The following is a 23022-nucleotide window of genomic DNA, read 5'->3' on the forward strand; positions in this document are numbered from 1 at the left end:
GCTAAACGCACTACCTTGAGAAAGATAGAAGAAACAAACACACAACAATTATGTCAGCACTAGAAATAGATAGAAGACTCATAAGAAAACCCAATGCCAATACTGCAAAGACTTAAGGAAGCTTGATTAGAGAAAGAGCAAAAAGAGCATCATGCCAATAGGTTACAGAGGAAGAATCTGAAGCAAGAGATATGCTGAGGGTGCTCAAGTCACAGACTTCTTTGTGCTCTATGCATACGAGACAATAACAATACTCTTCCTGGACAGTTCCCCAAAATGAATGCAATAATATGTGTGTTCTTTGGGTGCCTTGTTTTATAAAAGGCTCTGTATAAGCTTGTACCCTAGTTAGGAGCCACGGGGTGACTAAAGTGCTGACCTCCCTATCTACGTCTAGTCAAGTTAGGAGAGACTACCATGATGAGGTGCAAATGGTAAGTCTACTCTTAGGCAATATAGATGGGGTAGGTGGTAGCAACTCGTTGTGCGTGTAGGGTCCCACGTTGTGATTTGTCTTGTGTGGGCTTCAAGGGTCGCTTGACCTTTCGGATTTGATTTAGTATTTTGTTTGTGACCTCACCTGCGATGTTAGTAAGTGTAGGCCATCTTCTCTTGGTTCTAGTGATGCCCTATGGGCGGCCATGGTATGTGCCTTGTAGGCATAGTTATAGGCACTTACAGTTTTAGTGCCTTTTATGCCACATAGGACATTTAGTCCTATGTGACACCTAGGACACTTAGTCCTAGGGTCTACCTTCAAGTACTATGTACTTCTCTTTTCATCCTAGTCTAGTTGACGTGACGGCTGATATTCATCGACTTTTGAATCTTGTGCTTGCTCTCTCGTTTATCGATCCTTCAGTGGTATCAAAGCCCAGGTGTTACATTTATCTTCCAGCACTCCTCAGCCCCCCGAGTCCTCCATTGCTCATTGGGAGTCTGCTGCTCTGCTGGTCGTCACATTTCCAGCCTGTTCGAGGCTCTTCAGCTGCTGTCCAAGGCTTCCAGAGTCTTTTTGTCGCCATAAATTGCCTCATTGCTGTTTCCAGGCTGAGGCCATTGCTTCTAGGTCCTGCTGCAACATTTTCGAGGTCTCCTACAGCACCCGTGGCCATCTGTCGCTATTTTTTGTGCTGCAGATCACTTCAACCAGACTCTAATCCAGGCGCCCAGTTCCCACGACCTCTCCAGAGTCATCTGCAGGAGGCGTCCTGCTGTCACGACCTGTCCAGAGCCCTCCACAGGAGACACTTGCAGCCACACACTCATTTTGAGGTGTCTGAGGGCTGTTCCAGCTTTGCTCCAGCCGCCTTTTGCACCTCAACTTGCTGCAGCAGCACCGTGGTCTGTCATATTCTACCTACAGAGGTCTTGGGTCTCAGCCTCAAGTTCAGGGGACCAGAAGCTGATTTACAAGCAACATTTGCTGTCTCTTACTATTTTTTGACAGTTTTTACTGTCAAACCCTAATTTCCAACAGGAAACTTTAGGGATTTTGACATTTGGACCTTCAACTTGTCAATACAATACTTTGGACAAGGTTGACAACTGAAATTCTTCCAAAAATTGAAGTTTTCAGTAAAATTCAGGTTCAGGACTGTCACATTGTGCCACGTCATCACTCAGTCCAACAAAATTTGGGGCTTTTGTATTGGGAGCTCAATTTCAACTGGTATCTCTGTTCCTATACCTTGCTGCACATATTTTCAGTCTTTTTGCTATCTCTATTTTATCATCCGAGCAAGAAAAGGCACCATGTTGCCTTGAGGCCTAGTGCAGCCTCCTGGAAATATCTATTGTTGGCTCACGGGTATTTGGGACAGTAAGACATATTTTTGCAGTTTAAAGCCTTGAGGCTATCCTTTGGTCACTTTGTCAGTGCATTTCTATCAGTACTATTTACAATGGCTGGGAACAATCACGACTTATTTGGTATTCTTCGTGAAGATGATAAATTGGATGGGACCAACTATCCGATGTGGTCTTATCTCATGAAACATATTCTTGTTGCAAGGCACTTTGGAATATTGTTTCTGGGGTTGATCTCAGGCCAGCCAATGCTACAGTGACTGCTCCTACTGCTGGTCCCTCTGCAGAGGGTACTACTCCTGATGTCTTATCTTCTAGCACCCCTGCTGCTGCTCCCCCAACTCAGGAACAATCAAGATGGGATGCAACAGATGCAAATGCACATTCCTGTATTGCTTTATCATGCAAGAGAATCATTATTCCACACATCCGATCTTGCAGGACAGCAAAGGATGCTTGGGACAAATTGGCTTCTCTTTATTAGATTCGCAATGAGGCACGTGTTGCATATTTAAGAAGGCAATTGCAAGAAGTCAGTATGAATGAAGATGACTCTATGGATGCATACCTGACAAAGGTCAAGGACCTCATGGAACAACTTGCCAATATTGATGAGGTGGTGCTAAATTCTCAACTTGTCAGTACCACATTGAATGGACTGCTAGATACATATCAAGGATTTGCCACAACCCTTCGATTAGTGGCCATGGGAAATCCAAACCACTACTCTTTTGATTAGCTAGTCACTTTGCTTTTGCAGGAAGAGCAAAGTCGTGCTAATAGACAAGCCATTATTCCTGATCATGCATTTGCTTCACAGCAGACAGGAAGAGGCAAGGCTTCCAAGCCTATGGGCAAGCCTAAGTATAGGCCCAACAGTGGCAATTCCTCCAATGCATCTAAAAATACAGCAGATAAGTCAAAGAAGAAACGATGCAACTATTGTCGCAAGCCTGGGCATGAAATTTTATAATGCAGGAAGCGCATTGCTTCGGAGAAAAAGAAAGCAGGATTGACAGTTAATGCCTCACATGCAATTGAATCCCACGAGCCAGCAGATGCCTCACATGCACATGCTCTCCAGGATGATTGGGCATGGGCTGTCCATTGCTCCTTTGATCCCTCCCAAGTTAATGCATTCTTTACTGCTAATGATGCTCAGTCTTGGTATTTTGATAGTGGTGCTTCCAAACACGTCACATCTTGCAAACAGTTGTTTCATTCCTTAGCTGATGCACCTTGTGGAGGAACTGTCACATGCGCTAACAATGCCTCCTATGCTGTAAAAGCAATTGGAGATGTGCAGCTCACATCCATTTCAAGCCATCCTGTCACTCTGACTAATGTTCTTTTCATGCCTGGAATAGAAGTCAACTTGATTTCAATTTCAGCAATTGCCACTTCAGGTTTCAGAGTGATTTTTTATGGATACAGATGTCTAGTATATGATCTTCGTGATGACAATGCCATAGTTCTCACTGGCACTTTAAAAAGGAGGCTTTATCACCTTAATGATCACTCAGCTGCACTCTCTATTGAAGCATTTGCTATTTCAGATTCACAGCTTGCTGAAACTCATCTTTGGCATGAGAGAATGGGTCATCTCAATTATAATTCTTGGGGACAGCAAACAAGATCAACCTTTTGCTGCCTGGACAAGATCAGGGAATAGACAGATGCATGGTCACTTTCTTGAGCTTGCACTCCTTGCTACAGCTTGCAATGAAGAGCCTTTGTGCCATAAAGATGCTTTTGATAGCAAAGAGTGGATGGATGCAATGAGAGCTGAGTTACAATCCATTGCCAAAAAATGACAGATGGGAATTAGTAGATCTCCCTCCCAGCAAGCATGCCATTGGTACCCGGTGGGTCTACAAATTCAAAAGGAAATCTGATTGCGGTATAGATTGACAGAAAGCCCATCTTGTTGCAAAAGGGTATGCCCAACAACAAGGCATTGACTTTGAGGAGACCTTTGCTCCCACATCCAGGATTACTACTATTAGATGTGACATTGCCATCGCAGCCCATCACCATAGGCAAGTGCACCAACTTGACATCAAGACTGCTTTTCTTCATGGGGATCTGCTAGAAGAAGTTTATGTGACACAACCTCCTGGCTTTGAGGTTGTTAATTCTGAAAACAAGGTATGCCGGCTTAGAAAAGCCCTTTATGGTTTGAAGCAAGCACCCAAGGCATGGTATGCCAAAATTCATGCACACTTACTATCCCTGGTTTTCAGAATAGCCCCATAGAGCCCATTCTTTATGTCCGTAGGAGTGGATCTGATTTTTTAGTGCTGATTTTATATGTGGATGATATGCTCATCATGGGCCCAAATACTCAGCATATTGCAGCTTTCAAGGCTGATTTGCAGCAGGCCTTTGAAATGTTAGACATGGGACACAGCTACACTATTATTTGGGCATTCAGTTTGCTCATGTTGAGGGCGGTATCATGATGTCACAGTCCAAGTATATTGGACAGCTCCTTGATCGTTTTCAGTTCGAGGATTGCAAGCCAATCTCTACTCTAGTGGATCTTGGCTTCAAATTTTCAGCTCATGATGGGAGCCCACCATGTGATATCACTCTTTACCAGCAGGCTGTTGGATGTCTCATTTACTTATGTCACACTAGACCTGACTTACAGTATGCAGTATCTCAGCTCACCAGGTTCATGCACATGCCCAGTTCACAGCATTGGCAGGCAGTGAAGAGAGTCTTTAGATATCTCAGAGAGGCGCTCAGGATTTAGCCCTCTTCTATGGTGATCAGGGTTCACTTACCATGCATGCTTACACGGATAGTGACTGGGCAGGTTGTTCCGACACCAGAGTGTCACATACCAGCAATGTTTTTTGCTTGGCAGTTCATGTATCTCTTAACTCAGCAAGAAGCCACCAACAGTTGCCACATCTAGCTGTGAGGCTGAGTACAGGGCAGCCTTCACTGCTACAGTAGAGTGCGTCTGGCTTCGACAGTTACTTTCAAACCTTGGTATTCGCCAGACATCCTCCACTATGGTCTACACTGACAGCTAGAGTGCTTTGGCCATTGCACGTAATCCGGTGTTTCATGCGCGTACCAAGCACATTGAAGTTCACTTTCATTATGTTCGAGAGCGGTTGTCAGCAGGAGACAGAGAGTTGTCCTACCTTCCCACAGAGGACAACATAGCAGATATGTTTACAAAGGCACTTCCTCGTCCAAAGTTCGAAGTCTTCCGACAGGCTTTACACTTGGTTACCTTTCTTACATGATCTGACATACCTTGTACATTCATAGGTGGCTATATCCTTTTGGATGAACGTGTGCCACCATGACAAGAAAATACCAGGTATTCTGAGACGTTTCCAGAATATTTGAGCCCATACCATGGAGAGGGGTTTGTAGGCCATCTTCTCCTCGTTCTAGTGATGCCCTATGGGCCATGGTATGTGCCTTGTAGGCATAGTTATAGGCACTTATAGTTTTAGTGCCTTTTATGCCACATAGGACATTTAGTCCTATGTGACACCTAGGACACTTAGTCCTAGGGTCTACCTTCAAGTACTATGTACTTCTCTTTTCATCCTAGTCAGGTTGACGTGACGGCTGATATCCATTGACTCTTGAATCTTGTGCTTGCTCTCTCGTTTATCGATCCTTTAGTAAGATTCTCTCACTTGACATCACCTACAATGACACTCTCTCTGGTTGAATGTACTACACATCTATCACATAAATTTGTACTTTGCCTCCACCTGTCTCAATCATATGATCATCAATCCCCCTCTCTCTCACCATGATTCTTAACAATACTCACATCGATAGTCAGTGTCAGATAGCCAACACTGCTTACACAATTCACCCTAGTTCTTTTGCCTCTTCCATATTCTTCTTTGCAAATGTCAAGTGCAATATCTATGTCACACATAGCAAAGTCACATGAATCAGACCATTGATACAATGTCATGTGGCACTCATCCCCACCATCCATGATCGATGTATGTGGAGATATGCCACAACATGTGGCCCTTAAAAAACTTGAAGCACTATTCATGACATAACATCATGAGTGGATCAACCTAGGACCTAAGGTTTAGCAACCACTCTTTTGACCTTTATTATCAAAGCCCCAAATCACCCAAGGGTGATTTAAGGAACTAATGTAATAGTTCATAGCTAACGTTTCCAACACGACCCATTCTCTTGTAGAACTGCTATCATTTTCCCTGTAATTCTTGAGTAAGATCATACTTAAGTCATTTATTCTCCGAGCATTTCTAAACTATATCTCTACTAAAGGAGCGAAGAAATTCCTTGGTTAGCTAAACTTTTCACATGGTCTCTCTTAGCCAGTATGCATATGCTCACATTTATTCTCAACTCCACCATGATTATTTTCGCAAAGTAAAAGTTTTTCAAAAAATTCACTGATTTCCAGAGGAACATCATTAATGTTTTCCCAAAGAACGAACTTTCTGCAAAAAACCAACCATACAAATCAGTCAACCATGAGTTGCTGATCAAGAAAACTAGAAAAAGAAACTAGTTGTCCAACCAACCCATTTCCAACTACCTAGGGAATTCCTAAAATAGGGGCAAGCAACCAGGGTGGAGGGCTATACATCCAGCAAATGCCTCACTTCGTGAAAATATGATGTAGGCCAAGCCTTGCAGAAACGCGCTCGCCTCTCAGCAATTGCGCGAGAAGCTGACGTCCCACACTTCCAGATGCTGCAAAGGGTGTAGATGATGTCCTACCAAATGCCAACTAGGGTGGGTACCGATGGAAACTAGTCATACGCTATCCTCTCATCGCATCCTGTGCCTCTATCCTGAAGACTTGCTGAACCCGGATCATATATGCTAGACAGGTTGAATCAATGGAGAAGGCATGACCCCCTCCGTCAGTCCGGATTCCACCCCTACATCCAGACAACAATCCAGAGGGAAGCCATCCAAATCCTCTGTGCAACGGTGGCATCTACCATTTACACACATCACCATCCAAAAGAAGTATGAGATCTTCTGAGGCGTACAGTCGGTCCATAGTCATGACCAAAAGCTAGAGATAACCTCCTAGGAAACCTGCTATTCATGCCGATGACACTCTCTCAAGGGAGTCGAAGATACAGCCTCGAACTAAAGATGTCTACAAATGTGCGTCGTGTATGAGAAAAAGGGCAGCTCAGGGCACCTCCTCTATACTTTCCAAGTGCCCAATTTGTACAAGCCAAAATCACTCACCCAGATTCCACTGAATCTCCTGAAGAGGCTGGCCCTTCCATAACTAAACATGCCACCGTGTCTCCTCCTGCCCTACCGAGACAAGGATTGGGTCAACGGTCCAGTCCTTACCAAAGCGGCCCACTACCCTAATTTTTGCCACTAAAGTATGTCTAGTGTCTCGTCAAACTCTGGATTTTCCCACCATCTCCAGCTCAAGGAGGCCTCCAGACCCAACTCTGTACAATCTAGAACGATAAGAGACGAGGGACCTCTGCAAAAACACAATTTGAGGGGCACCCCAGTCCTAGGAAACTTCATGTACGAGTGTGGGGGAGCTGAGTCTCTGTACAGCCCCTCCCACCAAGACTCTAGGATCGAAGGGTCGATCTCCATCATCCAAGTGACTGCCCCCCCCAGATGAGAGAAAGCTCAAACATGTGCCTCGGCCTCAATTGGAAGCTCGATCCAAGCCTCAACAGAATTGGCTGGACCACTATCCCACTGTGACTATCTGATGTGCATCCTCTGCTACAGCATGAGACCCTCCTAATCACGAATCTCAAGATGCCAAATGAGGGGCCAACTCTCACGACACTGTGGGCTGCCTCGAAATAAGCCCTCTGGACAAACGTTGCCAGACTCTGTGAAGAGTCCTCAACAGGGGACCCTGTGAGGGGAGCCTCTAAAAATATCCACCTATGAGATTGCTGCCACTGTCCTCCTAGAAGCTTTCAGGGGCCAATGGTCTGAAGAAACTGTCGGGTCCAAAGGAGTATCGTTGTCATGAGGATTTGAACTTGTCTCCTGGACTTCGAGCCCCTGGCACTAAATGCACAAACAGTCCGCTCGCACCGAAAACCCCTCTGCTTGTTTCTCCTTTGAAGGCCAGAAAGGAATGATTCTTCCAGTTCTAGGATTCTACAATACGACACAAGAAGATAACCTAACTCTGATGTTTCCATATTAGCTTATTCTTCAGAAATGCCTTGATTTTAGCTTATATTAGAAAGCAATTTTAAGTAGACCGTTGTATTTTCAGGAAAAAAACAGTCAAAAACAGGATGATGATAATGATGCAAGGGTCAATTCCTGCTGTAAAATAGAATTCCACTCTAGGAGATTAGAAATGGGATCTTTTAAAGACAAGCTGACGTTGAAGATCAAGGTGCTCATAAAAAATTGTTCACTATTTAAAGGCTACAGCACGGTGGCTGTTCAAAGAATTTGAAGATACCAACGAAGGTTGCTTCCTTAGATAATACATGACCTGAATTCCAGGCACCCCATTAGCAGATAAATCTTTAAATAAAGTGTGAAAGATGATAAGCAATATCACGATTCAACAAGTCAGCCTACCAACGCGATTTATTATGTTCCTAACAGATCGACATCAAACTGAAAGTCAGAAAGAAAAAGCAATACGCACATAACAATCCTTCCCCTGCAACCGATATTTTCTTTCACGCAGATCTGCGATGCTTCTCCTCACTATCTCCCCTCGATATTCCAATACCTGATAATGAGGACAACATGGGCACAGTAATATTCTTGTCAATGGTTACGTGGACAGCAATCCTTAGTAAGTCTGAGAAGTAATATTTCTTTCGTATTTACTTTCTAGTATAAAAGTTTGTTAAAAGAACATGGAGGGAAGCTCATTATACCATCTCTCCTTCCTGAATAGAGCGCCGAGCAAAGAGACCCCAACCATGTATTGATGATTTCCCAAAGCAAATCCGTGTATTCTCGGTCCTCTGTAGAACCATGTATACGTAACATAGAAACTTCATGCTCATTCTCATAAAATCATCCGCAAAGACCTTTTAAGCATAGACCCTTTGACTCAGAAAAAGAAAAACTGCACAGACCTGAAGATATACTAGTCTTTCTTCAAGAGTTGACATTTCCTTAGGGTCAGAATCTACCTGTGAAGGATTAAATCATCAAAATTGCAGCACATTGTTTGAGACAGTTCACCAAAAGGAACCAGAGTTTCACAAAGTCTGGACTCTGCAAGTTACACTCGGTGAAAAATTCAAAAGTGCAACAATCTTGCTTACTCTCAGACTGTCAATGATTGATAAAGAATGCCACGAGTACCCTGCAGCCAGGTGAGCAAGAGCTTCTTTCTCTGTGTCCTGCATATTAAATATTGCAAATAATTAGTGGCACAACCACTGATGCGTAGACTTTCAGAGACCTAGCCTACACTTTTTGTTAGATTCCTCTACAGCTTTTAAAATGCATACTATGCCCTGAGGTGCAAAAATTCATGTAGCCATTGACAATTTCCCAAGAGCTAAGATTAGAGGACTGGTATTGCTTTTTCTCACAGGGACTAGAGGACTTGCTTTTTCTCAGAAAAACTACTGCCCCCAAACAAACACAACACTGTGGCCCATACAAACCTTACAACCAGGTAATGGAGAATAAATCCCATCTTTTTTTTTTTCAAAGAAAGGAACCTTCTATTAATGCTTGAAAGCTTTCATACAAGACAGCAGCCCCGAAGGTGCTGAGTATGGAAAAAAACCAGAAAGGCTGAAAGAAAGAACCGGCCTGTTCCAGAGAAACCCAGCTCACTGCCTAGGGGATCTCTGGTACTAGGGAATACCCATCTATACATGCGCCCTATTGGAAAAAGAAAAACATGTCTCCTAGTGTTTTTAAGGAAACTAAGAGCTGCCTTGGAGATGCTCTTAGATCCATGGAAGCTCTTGGTGAGATACAACCACATCGTAGCTCACACTTCATACACTAGACAGAGGCAATGGTAGAGGCAAGGGAATGTCAACATGAAGGGCTTCAAATGCGCCAAGCAGCCATGCTGCCAATCATCTTTGAGATCATAGCAATACATTGACTTGTGCCCATACATGGGAGGTGGAAGAGATCGTCTCTAGATCTGTGTAATAATGGGCCAAGTTAGTGGGGGGTAGAACTTCCAACTAATTTGGCTAGGGGTTGTTTGTTCCTTGAGAGGGCCAAAAGGGATATAGTGGAGAACTATATAAGTCCACATCCCATTTATTGTACCTCAGAGCTTGCTGTAGCACACACTCCTATTCTACTCTAGCTCTACTAATTCCTCTGGAGCCCCTCTGCCGAGAAAGACAAGAGAGCCACGTCATCTGCGTAGAGCAATATTTGGACCTTGCTTCACTATGAGACCTTCGATGCAGGCACGCTTGAGCAGAGGGTATGCTTCATTGGCCAGACTAGAGAGGCAGTGCTTCCGCTCGCACTTTAAGGATCCACACACCAAGGGGTTGCTTTTTGACTCCTTGGTTCGCCCAGCAGGGATGTACGGCAGCCCTTGTTGGGGGGCAAACTTGTTGGATACATAGTGGGCCCGTGTGGAGTGGCTACACGTTCTCATGTTATCATGGATGATTCGTGGTAAGCCATCCGTTCCTCACCAGATCATTCAGGCTGAGTATGGGTCGCCCCCTTTATAGCTAGATGCTGCATTTCAAGTCATCACGTATCTGTACCGAGTCAAGGAATATGGGGATTACACCTCGGGGCGTAGCAGGCTACCATGGATAGCTCTATCCTCTTCTATGGCACTTGCAGCAGGAGGGGACTAGAGGTGTTGGTATGCACGTACAGAGAGATAGTTTGAGTGATTGGGGCTCCACATGGATAGACTACCTCCCTTCCAGTACAGCATGGATGCTCTGTTTCCTCCTCTCCTATCACACAAGGTCAATCAGGTTATCCATGAGAATCTACTACAGCTACACACATTTTGGACCTGGTTGGGACCAAGTAAACTCCCAGTGAAGCTTAGCTTCTACAGAGATCACTTCTTACATACCACAGCAGAGGGTTTCATTGACCCACCAGGATCCCCTACCCCACTCGTTGAGGATCTCTCTTGGGCAGTTCCGGGTCTCTTCACACAGACTTCGCATCGAGAGCGACAGAGCAGAGCGACTACCCAGGGAGAGGCGCATATGCACACTGTGTGACATGCAGGAGGTTGAGACAGAGGAGCATTTCATCTTCAGGTGTCCTGTTTACTATGAGATCCGAGGGTGTTTCTACTGCCTCTTCAGAGATAGCTATGGGATTTTGGCCGTTTCCTCTCCTACCCAGACCAGCGGTGTTTGGCCAGGTTTCATTCATGAGGCACTTAGACACCGCGAGAGGATACTCCGAGCACGGAGACAAGAGCAGACTTCTTCCTCGGCTGATCCCTCTCAGAGCTCTATCACGGAGTTCTTTCAGCTAGATCACATGGACCCCCACGAGATGAGGCCTCGACATGACCGTGACATGGAACCTGTGACCCGATAGCTCAGAGAGAGGGTCGACACACAGATCACACTTGGGAACATCCCCTCCTTGTTAAGAGTCGGAGCCCGACCGACGGGGGTCACAGTAGCCCTGGTCGGACGCAGAGCTACGACCAGGAGACGTGCCAAGACCGCACCTCTGAGTGGCCGACAACACTCTATTGCCGACTTCATGCCTCCACTACCTCATCCATCCTGATATCATGCTGCTCCTGATGATGATGATGATGATGATGATGATGATGATGTTGATGATGATGCTGAGTTTGATATATAGTCAACCGTCGACATGACTATGTTGTACTTAGGACTTAGTACTGCCATTCTGCATTTTTGCATTTTGCATTGGTATGGATGCTCGTTTAGTAGCTCCACTACCACATCTCGTTGTATCAGTATTTTCATAGTCTCATAGACCCATCGGTCTTCCGAAGACTTTAATAAACTTTCTTTCTTTCTTTCTTTCTCCAACTACATGTGCACTTCCTCTCTTTCTACCGGTGATCACGATTTTCTCTCTCTCTATCGTGGTGATCTATAGAGAACCTGACACCTCTACAGATAGAGGACAGACGTGCTCTCTTGCAGCAGCGGGATGTGGGCCGCAAGGAGGGAAAGTGGGCAGTAGTGTGGGACGGATGTCTCATCAGCAGGCCCCGTCCACCCTCCCACATAAGAGGAGGAAGGGCGGGGGGTGTGGGTCTATGAGACACAGGACACCGAGACCCTCACTTGCACCATTTGCAACAACTGTAATGGTACCTTATGGTCAAAGCTTGGGAATTTCTTGGAGTCCTACACACGACGAGAAATAGTTTTCTATATAGAGACACATTAGAGCCTAGAGCGTCCCTTACTGGTAGTCAGGGATACACGTGGGAGTCACCTTATAGGGAGAGAGGAGGGAGACAGGTGGAGTACGCAGTTTCGTAGGAGTGGCAGTATTATATAGTTCATCCCTCATTGGGGCTATCTCGGTTCAGGAGGGACCCGCACTCTAGATTCCTTTGGATTCTATTACGACGCACGTGCTACTTTCAACCAGGGACATCACATTTTGCCACAGCAATGCGAGAGGAGGCTAAGACGTCATGGATATCATGGATTTTTCAAGTCAGTTGGGGGGGTCGTTCTATGAGACGCATGATATCGAGACCCTCACTTGCACCCTCTGCAACTGTAATGGCACCTTATGGTCAGAGCTTGGGAATTTCTCAAAGTCTAGTTCCGACGTGATGATGGGACTATGGACCACATACTTAAACTCAGGAGTGTAATAGAGGAGGCCACGGCATGGTAGCAGAGGGTCTATTGCTGCTTTAAGGAGAGATAGTGCTTCCACTCAATTTTCCAAGATTCATGGACCAAGGTTCTCCTCTTCGACTCCTTGGTTCAACCTACACGCATGTATGGCAGCCCTTGCTGGGGGCCAGACCTCTCCGATATAGAGTGGACTCAAGTGGAGAGATTACACGTTCTCTTGTTATCATGGATGATCGGTAGTAAGCCATCGGTTCCCCATCAGATCATTCAGGTTGGGTTCGGGGCATCTCCATTGCAGTTAGATGCAGCATTCCGGACTATGACTTATCTATACCGTGTGCGAGACTATGGCTCCTATAGTACAATTTTCCAAAAGAGATGGCACATGAGGGATTTTGCTTCCGCCTCCAGTCCTTCAACGACACGTACGCATCTCCGAGTAGGGTTTCATTGTCCCGCTAGGGTACACTCAGATCCACCTACCACACTCGCTTAGGATTGCCATTGGGCAGTTCCGTGTTTCATCGCCTCGACTCTGTATTGAGAGTGGAAGAGTAGAGGGGATCCCTAGAGAGAGTTGTATCTGCACACTGTGTGACTGGCATGAGGTCGAGTCAGAAGAGCACTTAACCTTCTATTGCCCAGTCTACTACGAGATTCGTGAACGATACCACTGCCTCTTCATAGATGGCTTCGAGCCCCAGACTTCTCTCATACCTAGACCAGAGGTGCCTCGCCACTTTCACTCAGGAGGCGGTCTGACATAGAGAGCGTCTCATCAAATCACAGAGACAGGGGCGGATGCCTTATCAGACCCATCTCAGAGTGTGATCACAGAGTTCTTCGAGCCAGAGCGTACTGCCCCCGTGATCATAGATAGCAGGCATTTGTCAACATAAGTTATCACAAACTTTTGCTGGAATTTACGCAAGACTATCAGAGGTGCGAACCAAAGGAACTTCTCTTAGTTTGGAAGCAACTACATTCAAAACTATAGTTTTCCAATGTGATAAGACCTTGGACCCCTAAAGATTCTTCTACTTCAATAGCAAAATTGGAGACTCCTTTCTCTATGGCTTTTAATAGGCATGAATCCTTAGAAGAAGAAAGTCTAAATTTTGTGCCTTTTAAGAAAATATCCCGTAGAAAGCAGTTGGAAGGACAGAAGTATCAATAGCGACAACATGTCCCAAAGAACTATCAATGAATGCAGCAAACTTCTTACTCGTACAACAACAAGAAGGGATTGTTTGAATAGAGCGAGTTGGTATGGGCACATGCATCGAGTCCTCAGAGCCTTGAACTACGGAGTGGGGCCAAGGTTCAATAAGCCAGAGGCAGAGGGAGACCCAAGGTTGGAGAGGGCCCTAGACTTGCTCAAGTGGAAATGGATCATCGTCTTGGTGGGGAATGGACCATTGACCCAATACAGTCACCTTGGGCCAGGCCAGGATTAGTCTGTGGTAGCTTTGGTTGTGAGAGGGCCCTCCCCTATGAGAGCTACAATGGGACCCAAGTGAGCAGTTTTGGCTGGTCTAGAACAAGGCACTCCGAAAGGATTACAAAGGTTCTCATACACAAGGCACCTCAACTTGAGACTACATCTAGATGTGGCCACTTTGGACCTGTTCGAGAAAGCAGCATTAGGTAGAGCAGCAGGTGTCCAAGGAGGCCATTACCAGATTCTAGTCCCACCTTTGGACTAGCCTTCGTCCACGGAAGATCACATATTTCTTCAGGATGGTAGCCTGCAGGGGACTACCCATTTGCAAGTGGATCAGAGGTGCCACCGCTAGCATCGTTCTGGAATATCAAGGAGCGTGGTCATGACTGTTCTTTATGGAAGATGATATCTCTGTCAGAAATCAACCAACAAAGGGTACGCACAGCGGAAGACTTTTTTTTTGCAAAAAAGAGACTTCTATTAAGTAAGAAAGAAACTCACTAGAGCAAGCTCTGAGCGGAAATACATCATGCTAAGCATGTAAAAAAACACCTCAAAAAAATGAGGTAGAAAGAAACCAAGGCTGAAGCTGAAAATGCCAACTCAACCCTGTAGAAGTCTCAGCAAGGAAGCGAGAGTCTCTCCAATCCCTAAGAAAAGTAACTCTCCTGGAGGAGGCTGCTCAAGAGGATCCCTGCATGGTCGCCCATATGGCCATCAGAGTGTGTACCATATTTATCCAAGTACTGGCCAAGATTTGAGAAGGGTGAACCTGAGAACCCTCCATGGCCTCAGTGCATCTGGCTCTCCAAATGTGCCATGCTGCAATGCTAGCTAAAACCTCCCATGGAGAGTCAACCGAGGAATGAGCAGCCCTGAAGAGAGTGACATCCTCTAAATTGCACGACTCCACAAGGTGTCATCGGATGTGTAGAGCCCAACACGAGTCATATCTCTCGAAGAAAACTTGGGGCCCTGAAAGAGTGAGCCAAGCCACTCATCCCCAAGTCATATAGAAGGGGAGGCGAACAAAAGTGCTGAAAAGTCTTGCAATCCCCTTCCATATGATTCTCGCCTGTCTGCTATCCCAAAGGCAGTGCTGTACTGTCTCCGAAGCAGAAAGGCAACGAGGGCAAGAAGGGTCAACCCCAAACATGGATCTCCAATGATTCACTGCTATCCCACCATGAATAGAAAGCCAAAAGAAGAGAGTGATTTTTCTATTCCGGTGGGATTTCCAGAGCCTCCGCCAAAAAATTTTCTACAAGTCTACAGAAATCTGATGATTCTCCCAATGAGGAGCTCTGGTGGGCCTCCAACCCCTACAGCTGAGCTGGAATTTCCTGGCATTACTGACCGTGTAACAAAAGAAGGGGATGCCTTTCTCTCGATGCCCTTCATCTATCCACTCCCATTCCCCAGGGTCCCACTACAAAAATTTAATTGGGACACCTCCATAGAGCCACAACCTCCATGAGCCCAGGGTAATGAGTAGCGGGTCAGGATCCAAGTACCACTGTGAAAGAGAGCCATGCTCCATGAAACCCACTACCTTGACTGGCTGAAACGGTACCTCCAGCAATATACCATCTGTGGACTTGGACAGCCTGCCCCCCGAAGAAACATCAAAGACTAGGGCATCCTCGTGTGTGTTCTGTAAAGCAATCACCTGCAAAAGAATGCCCGATTTGGAAAATGCCCCCATCCATGTGGAACAAGTAATAGGCATGTCATCTATGTCCACCCAATCCAAGGGCATGGCTGCATCAATCTGTTGAATTCTTACTGCACTCCCTCTAAGGTTATGAACCACCTGGGCCTGACAGTCTGCAGGAAGCCTCCTGAAGGCTTTCCATGCTCCCACAGTAGATGCAGGGCCTCTCTCCCATCTGGGCCACTGCATGTAAAGAGAAGCTCCAAGTGGTCTGCCATGCTCATCCAAAATACTATCGTTCCACATGATAGGCTGCCTTTCACTCTCTTCACGGCTGGACGGGGAATCCTGCGAAGAGTACTCCTGAAGCTGGCCCATGCTTTTAGTATAGCAACCATAAGAGGGGAAGAAGAAGATCTGAGGTGGGCTATGGTGAAAACCCATCTGGTACTATGTATCCAATCATCTCCTGAAGTAAGTGTGCGAGACTGTATGCATCTGATAAAAAAGTCCTTCCAAGGCTCTTGTCCTAGCATAAGTCCTCCCACAACAACCTTGCAGAGTAAAGCTCTGCATTGTAGATCCGGGTCAATGATATTCAAACCCCCTTCTCTTGTAGGAAGAATCAAGGTCTCCCAAGCCACCCTGGCTGTAACATCAGTTGTGCCATCTAGACCACTCCATAAAATTCCGTATGGGCCTCTTGAGCTGAGTGATACAATCCCTAGATTGGCACCAACAAGAGCATACAAACCAAGCTGTGGCTAGAAGACCCTAGTTAACCACCACCACTCTAGATGCCAAGTCAAGTTTGGCTGAGCTCCAGAAAAGGAGCTTTCTTCTCATGCTCTCCAACACCGAAGCAAATTGTTGTGATGAAGAGATGCCCACTCCAACCTGGCAGCCCAAATATTTGACGGAGACACCCCTCTGTACCCAAGTGAAACCAATATCATTACCCCAATCCGGGGTGTCATCATCGCATAGGTGTCCTGGGGGAGGCATCCAAAAAAACAGCCATGTCATCTGCCAACTCACTATCGAGGAGCTCTTCTTCCAGGCGAAGAGAAAGCCTCAGCCCATAAATATCAGCTTGAGATCTAAGGTAGATACTCATAGCTTCCGCCACAAACAGAAAAAGAAAAGGAGCAAGAGGACATCCCTAGTGGACTGATCTACCGATCTGAAATCTGTCCCCCCTTACCCCTCCAATAAGCACCTGGCTATGGGCTGATCATGTAGAGAGAGGATACTCCTTCAATCCATGCATCTGAAAAACCAAAGCAAGAAAGAGTACCCTCTAAAAAATCCCAGTCTACTCTGTCGTAAGCTTTTTCAAAGTCCAAGAGTAGAATGGCCATCCTCTGGCGGCTCTGCATGGCCCATTCTGAGGCCTCCCAAAATGAGAAAATATTATCGAAAATACTTCTGCCATGCACAAACCCTCTTTGTGTGTCATGAATCAAATCTGGAAGAGAAACCTGTAGCCGCATACTGATGGCTTTCGCCATAATCTAGTAAAAAGTGCCCAATAAAGTGATGGGTCTCCATTGTGACACTAGATTCCTATTACCCGCCTTTGGGATGAGATGAATGAGACCATCTGTAAGTGAGTCAGGCATCTCACTAGAGTCCCACACGCCCTACAGGGCTGACGTAATGTGATCACCAATCTGCTCCAAAAAGTAATAAAAAAAGAAGGGGTAAATCCATCCGAACCTGGGCACTTGCCCTTGTGAAGGGCAAGTAATGCAGTCTTGAATTCTGCATTGGTGAAGGTGCATCAAGAGAAACATACATCTCATCCTTCACCAATACACGGATACACTGCCAAATAACCTGTCTGGCATCATCTATGGCCTGTGTGCCCGGATCTGCAGTAAAAAGGGATGCAAAAAAATCTGAAGATGCCCGCATGACGGCATCAAGATCTGACTCTAACACCCCATCTGAGTCAACAAGCTGCGAGACACAATCTCTACTATGTCTGGGTCCATAAGTAGAGAAAAAGTGTTTGTTGACCCTGCCACCCATCTGAATCCAAAAGGATTCCCGTGCATGAAAGGCATACTCTGCTCTTTGATCCAACAATATCTGTATATGAGCCTTTGCTGCAGCAAGGCGCTCTTGAATCCAAGCATTAGTGGGCCTCTTCTGCTCTTCCCTCTGAAGGGACGCTAACTGCTGGCGTATACCAATCTCACGTCTCCTGGAATCAGCGACTGTATGATAATAGTCACTAATTCCGGATAAGGCTATAGCTACCTGAGATGGGCGGACAACTCCACCCTGTATGTGAGAAACCCAAATCTATAAAATATCCTCCGTGAGGCTCTCCTCTGCATAAAAGGCATCCCGAATCCTGACACTGGCAGAGCGTCCTCTACGATGAGGCTCAAGAATCTGAAACACCACTGAAAAATGATATGAAGTGGTAACCCTAGTAGATATGCATACAGATCCGCCTCTATCAAGTGCCCAATCATCTACATAAAATCTGTCAATACGTGAATGGATGGGCATGTGTACTCTCATGTTCGACCAAGAGTACAGGAGTGACTGTGGCATAACATGAAAGGCATCATCAAGCCAAGTGCCCCTACCATTATACTGAAAGAGAAAGGCATCCCAGGCTGCCCTCTCCAAAAAATGAATTCCACCCTGTCTGCCTCCTTTTTTGTCTGATGGTAACTCAACCATGTTGAAAACGCCACCAATGATCCAAGAATCTGCAATGGGGGCCCAAGATAGTAACTCCTTCCAAAAGGAGACTCGCTCCCCTCTGTTGTTGGGGGCATACAGATTGAGAAGACCAATCTTATGCCCTCCAATCAAAATAATGATCCATTGAGCTCTAGAGGGGGAGATAATACCATGACCAGCAACCAAGGGTAAAATAGAAGGAGAGACCGAAAAGCAAGTACCTCCCCTTGTGCCTATAGCAGGCGACCAGAAGGTATGTCCTGAAAGAAGTTTGCCAAATTTAGAGCAATCACTGGCATCCAACTTTTGTTCTTGGATAAGAAGGATATCAATAGCACCTCCAATGACACCTGGATGAAGTTGATTCCGGATTTGCTGCCTACGGCGATGGTGTGGAACTCCGCCTAGGCCCTGTATGTTCCAACTGACTATCCTTATCGACAGGAGGATGCTGGGTGGAAAGGCTTACCCGACCTAGTAGAGGAGATCAGCTTTCCCTGGGCCAAAACACTCCTACTGAGGGCAGGAAACTCAACAGGTGAAAGGATCCCCACACCTGCTAAGGGGGAGGCCCTATCAAAAGGAATCCCAATGACTGGGATCCCTGAGGTGGAGGGCACAAACTCCTCCTCATCCATGAAAGTCGTCGAGTCTGCCAGTGCCGAAAAAGAGTTCCTGAGAAGCAAGTCTGGCCAAGGAGTGCGAAGAATGAAGGAGAGGGAGTGAGTGAGAGCAAGAGGGAGTGAGAGAGTAGGAAGCTTGGAAGCTGAAGACGTAGTTGCAATAGAATAGAGTGAAAAGAATACAACACAAAGTGAGAAGGATAAGGTTTTGTCCTAGTGACAAAACCTTAGTAGTCACTAACCATAGTTAGTGAACTAACTGCAGTTAGGGGAAAAAACCTCTAAGAGGAAAAAGTGCCCCTAACTAGCTTATTATATTACATTGGTCACTGCTGAATTATATCTATAATTCTAACACCCCCCTGCAGTGCCAATGTCATGTACAAGGCTGATCAATCACCAAACGGATATAAGTTCAGGGCACTGCGAAATGCCTCAAACTTCTCACGTGGTAGCGCTTTGGTGAAAATATCTGCAACGTTGTCATGTGTGGACACAAAGATCATACTGATCTCTCCTGCATGCAACTTCTCTCTGACGTAGTGATAGTGAACCTCAATGTGCTTCGTGCGAGCATGAAACACTGGATTCTTTGCCACTGCAATGGCACTCTGACTATCAGTGAGAATTGGAGAAGGACCCTCCAAAGACAGATGAAGATCAGCAAATAAACGTCTCAGCCAGACACATTCAACTGTTGCTGTGAAAGCTGCCCTGTACTCAGCTTCACATGATGAGGTAGCCACTGTAGATTGTTTCTTGCTCAGCCATGAAATGCAAGATTTTCCCAAAAAGAAACAATTGCCACTAGTGGACTGCCTAGTGTCATAATCACCAGCCCAATCTGAATCACTGTAGGCATGCATCTGCAAGTCACCCCCCCTGGGAAATAGTAAGCCAAAAGACTTGGTGCCCTGTAAATAACGGAAGATGCGCTTAACTGCCTGCCAATGCATAGTTTTGGGGCTGTGCATGTACCTGCTCACCTGAGATACTGCAAACTGAATATCAGGCCTAGTATTGCAGAGATATATGAGGCATCCAACAGCTTGACTGTAAAGTGTGGCATCAACTGATTCTCCTGCATCATGCATTGTGAGTTTCAGCCCCGGTTCCATAGGAGTAGATATGGGCTTACACTCTTGCATGTTGAATCTGTCCAAGAGTTTCTGAACATACTTGGACTGAGACATAACAGTGCCACGTCTCTCATGAGAGAACTGGATCCCCAAATAAAAGTGAAGCAGCCCCAAATCTGACATGTCAAAGTTGGTCTGCAAATCAGCTTTGAAATCTGCGATTTTTTCTTCATTGGACCCTGTGAGCAGTAAGTCATCAACATAAAGAAGGATGGCTAAGATTTCCCCCCCATCCATCTTGATGTAGAGGGTGCTCTCAGTAGGACTATTGTGCAGCCCCTTGCTGGTCAAAAAGGCATGTATTTTGGCATACCATGCACGAGGGGCCTGTTTCAGCCCATATAAAGCTTTATTAAGCTTGCATACTTGAAGTGCATTTGCTGTAATTTCAAAGCCCGGAGGTGGTTTGACATACACCTCTTCCAGCAAGTCCCCATTCAAGAAGGCTGTTTTTATGTCCAACTGATGAACATTCCACTCAAAATGTGCAGCCATTGCAATTACTGATCGGATGGTGGTCATCCGGGATGTAGGAGCAAAAGTCTCCTCATAATCTATGCCCTTTTTCTGAGCATAGCCTTTAGCAACCAGCCTGGCTTTATATCTGTCAATGGAGCCATCTGGCTTCCGTTTGACTTTAAATACCCATCGTGTGCCAATAGCATGTTTACCCTGTGGCAAGTCCACAACATCCCAAGTCTGATTTTTTGCAATGGACTGCAACTCATCGTGCATGGCATTCATCCAATGCACATTACCTTTTGCTTCTTCAAATGTGGCAGGCTCCTCCTCATCAAGGAGAGTACCTGCATATGCTGATTCCACTGAATTAGCACCTTCCATGTGCCTTGCTGCACTGCGAGTCCTGCCAGGTAACAGAGCATCAAGTTTACTCTCCCGGAGAGTCTGTAACAGCCAGTTTGGGACTGTTTTTGCTGCATGTATGTCTGCAATTTCTTGCTGCACCACTTGTTCCACTGCCTGTGGAGGAGGCATGACATCCTGTGGCGGAACTGAAGCATTTGAAGGTTGCTGTAAATTCTGATTTGGATCAGAAAAATCAGCAGGGGAACCCAAAGCAATGGGTAGCAACCCTTGAAAGACGTCTTCTGAAGATGAAGGCATTTGAAAATCAGCCTGAGTGTGAGCTGAATTTTCAGAAAATATCACATCTCTACTTACAATGATTTTGCGTGTAGCAGGATTGTAGAGACGATACCCCTTGCTTTCTGCACTGTATCCAACAAATATGCATTTGATGGCTTTATCTGACAATTTGTGCCTAAATTCAACTGGCACATGTGCATAGGCAAGGCATCCAAAGACTCGGAAGTGATCCACTGAAGGCTTCCTGTCATTCCAGACCTCAAAAGGAGTTTTTGTTTTTAAAGCCTTAGTGGGAGCCCTGTTCAAAATGTAATTGGCACACATCAAGCCCTCTAACCAGAATTTATGAGGCATGTGTTTGCTTTTCAGCATACATCTGTCCATCTCCATGAGGGTTCTATTTTTCCTCTCAGCTTTGCCATTTTGCTAAGGGGTCAGCCTGACTATGAGCTGATGCACAATACCCTTTTGTTTGAGGAAAGCATCAAATTCTGCAGATAGGTATTCCCCACCTCTATCCGTGCGTAATGTCTGTATCTTGAGCCCGGTTTCAATTTCAACCATGGCTGAAAAGTGTTTAAACACTGTGAACACTTCAGATTTCTTTTTCAGCCCATAAACCCAAGTAAAATTGGAGTAGTCATCAATAAATGTGACAAAGTAGAGATGACCACCCAATGACGGAGTCCTCATGGGACCACAGACATCGCTGTGTATAAGCTGCAATTTGCAAACAGCTTTGAACCATCCTTCTTGAAGGGAAATCTATGCATTTTACCTAAAATGCGCCCTTCACAGGCATGTGGAGGAGGTATCTCAAGAGGTGGCAATGCATCAACCATTGAAAATTTCTGAAGTGTCATTAAGCTGTTGTAATGCATGTGGCCATATCTGGCATGCCATAATTCTGCATTTTGCATGGCAACTGTAGGGGTAGAAATTGCCAAAGCATGAGCTGCTCTTTTCTCAAAAATATCAAGCTGAAAAAGCCCACGCAGCAGAGTACCAGATAACATTAAGGCATAGTTAGCTTCCCTGTCTCGGACAGCACATTTGTCATCCTCAAAGATGACCTGAAATCCCCCTCTGTTAAGAGTGGACACTGAAAGGAGATTTTTGGTTATGCCAGGCACATATAAGACATCAGAAAGTCTGAAAATTGAGCCATCAATTGCAGTGAGCTCAACTTCTCCTGTGCCACGTACTGAATATGAGGAGTTGTTGGCACAAGTGACTTTCTTACCAACAGGAGGTGGATGCAAGGAAGTTAAAAGACACTTCCTCGAAGTGATGTGCTTGGATGCACCGCTGTCAAAATACCATGTGTTCAGTGTTTCATTAACACTGAAAGCAGATGCATCTATAGAAGAGTCAAAGCTGCAAGTCAAAAATGCATATGTATCATCACTGCAAGAGGCTGTACTATCCTGAGCATCTGGAACAGCCAACCTAGAATCAGAAATGCAAGATAAAAAGGCATAATCTTGACCAACAAAGTTGGCTGCAGCATCCCCACTGTCAGATGCACAAGGGGCTGAATCTGAAACAGCCATTCCTGAGCTATTTTTCTTTTCTTTTGCAATCCTTTTCCTGCATTCTGCTATGTGATGACCTGGCTTTTTGCAGTAGTGACAAAAACCCTTCTTTTTGGGCTTACTTGCATCACTTTTAGCCTTTTGTGAAGGCTGTCCTGACCCACTGGAAGGCTGATTTGCTGTTGTCTTTGCCTGTCCCTTTGTTTTTTATTTAAATTTTGAGAGCA

The 23022-nt window shown here is 45.6% G+C and overlaps 1 protein-coding gene across 4 annotated transcripts in view; it reads right to left on the minus strand.

Moving 5' to 3' along the window:
• LOC147893080 (histone-lysine N-methyltransferase ATX4-like) overlaps positions 1-23022 on the minus strand; it is a 110427-nt gene that overhangs the window by 5634 nt on the left and 81771 nt on the right. For all 4 annotated transcript variants that reach the window (XM_087387458.1, XM_087387456.1, XM_087387455.1 and 1 more), the window contains exons 17-20: positions 9087-9164; positions 8895-8951; positions 8691-8780; positions 8453-8539 (exon numbers count right to left, since the gene is read on the minus strand). In XM_087387458.1, the coding sequence (XP_087243584.1) occupies positions 8453-8539; positions 8691-8780; positions 8895-8951; positions 9087-9164 (312 nt within the window). The remainder of the gene's footprint in view (positions 1-8452; positions 8540-8690; positions 8781-8894; positions 8952-9086; positions 9165-23022) is intronic.

This window comes from Dipteris shenzhenensis, chromosome 16 (assembly GCF_047967505.1).
Source record: "Dipteris shenzhenensis isolate YYH24624 ecotype China chromosome 16, Dip_SZ_1.0, whole genome shotgun sequence".
Lineage (NCBI taxonomy): Eukaryota > Viridiplantae > Streptophyta > Polypodiopsida > Gleicheniales > Dipteridaceae > Dipteris > Dipteris shenzhenensis.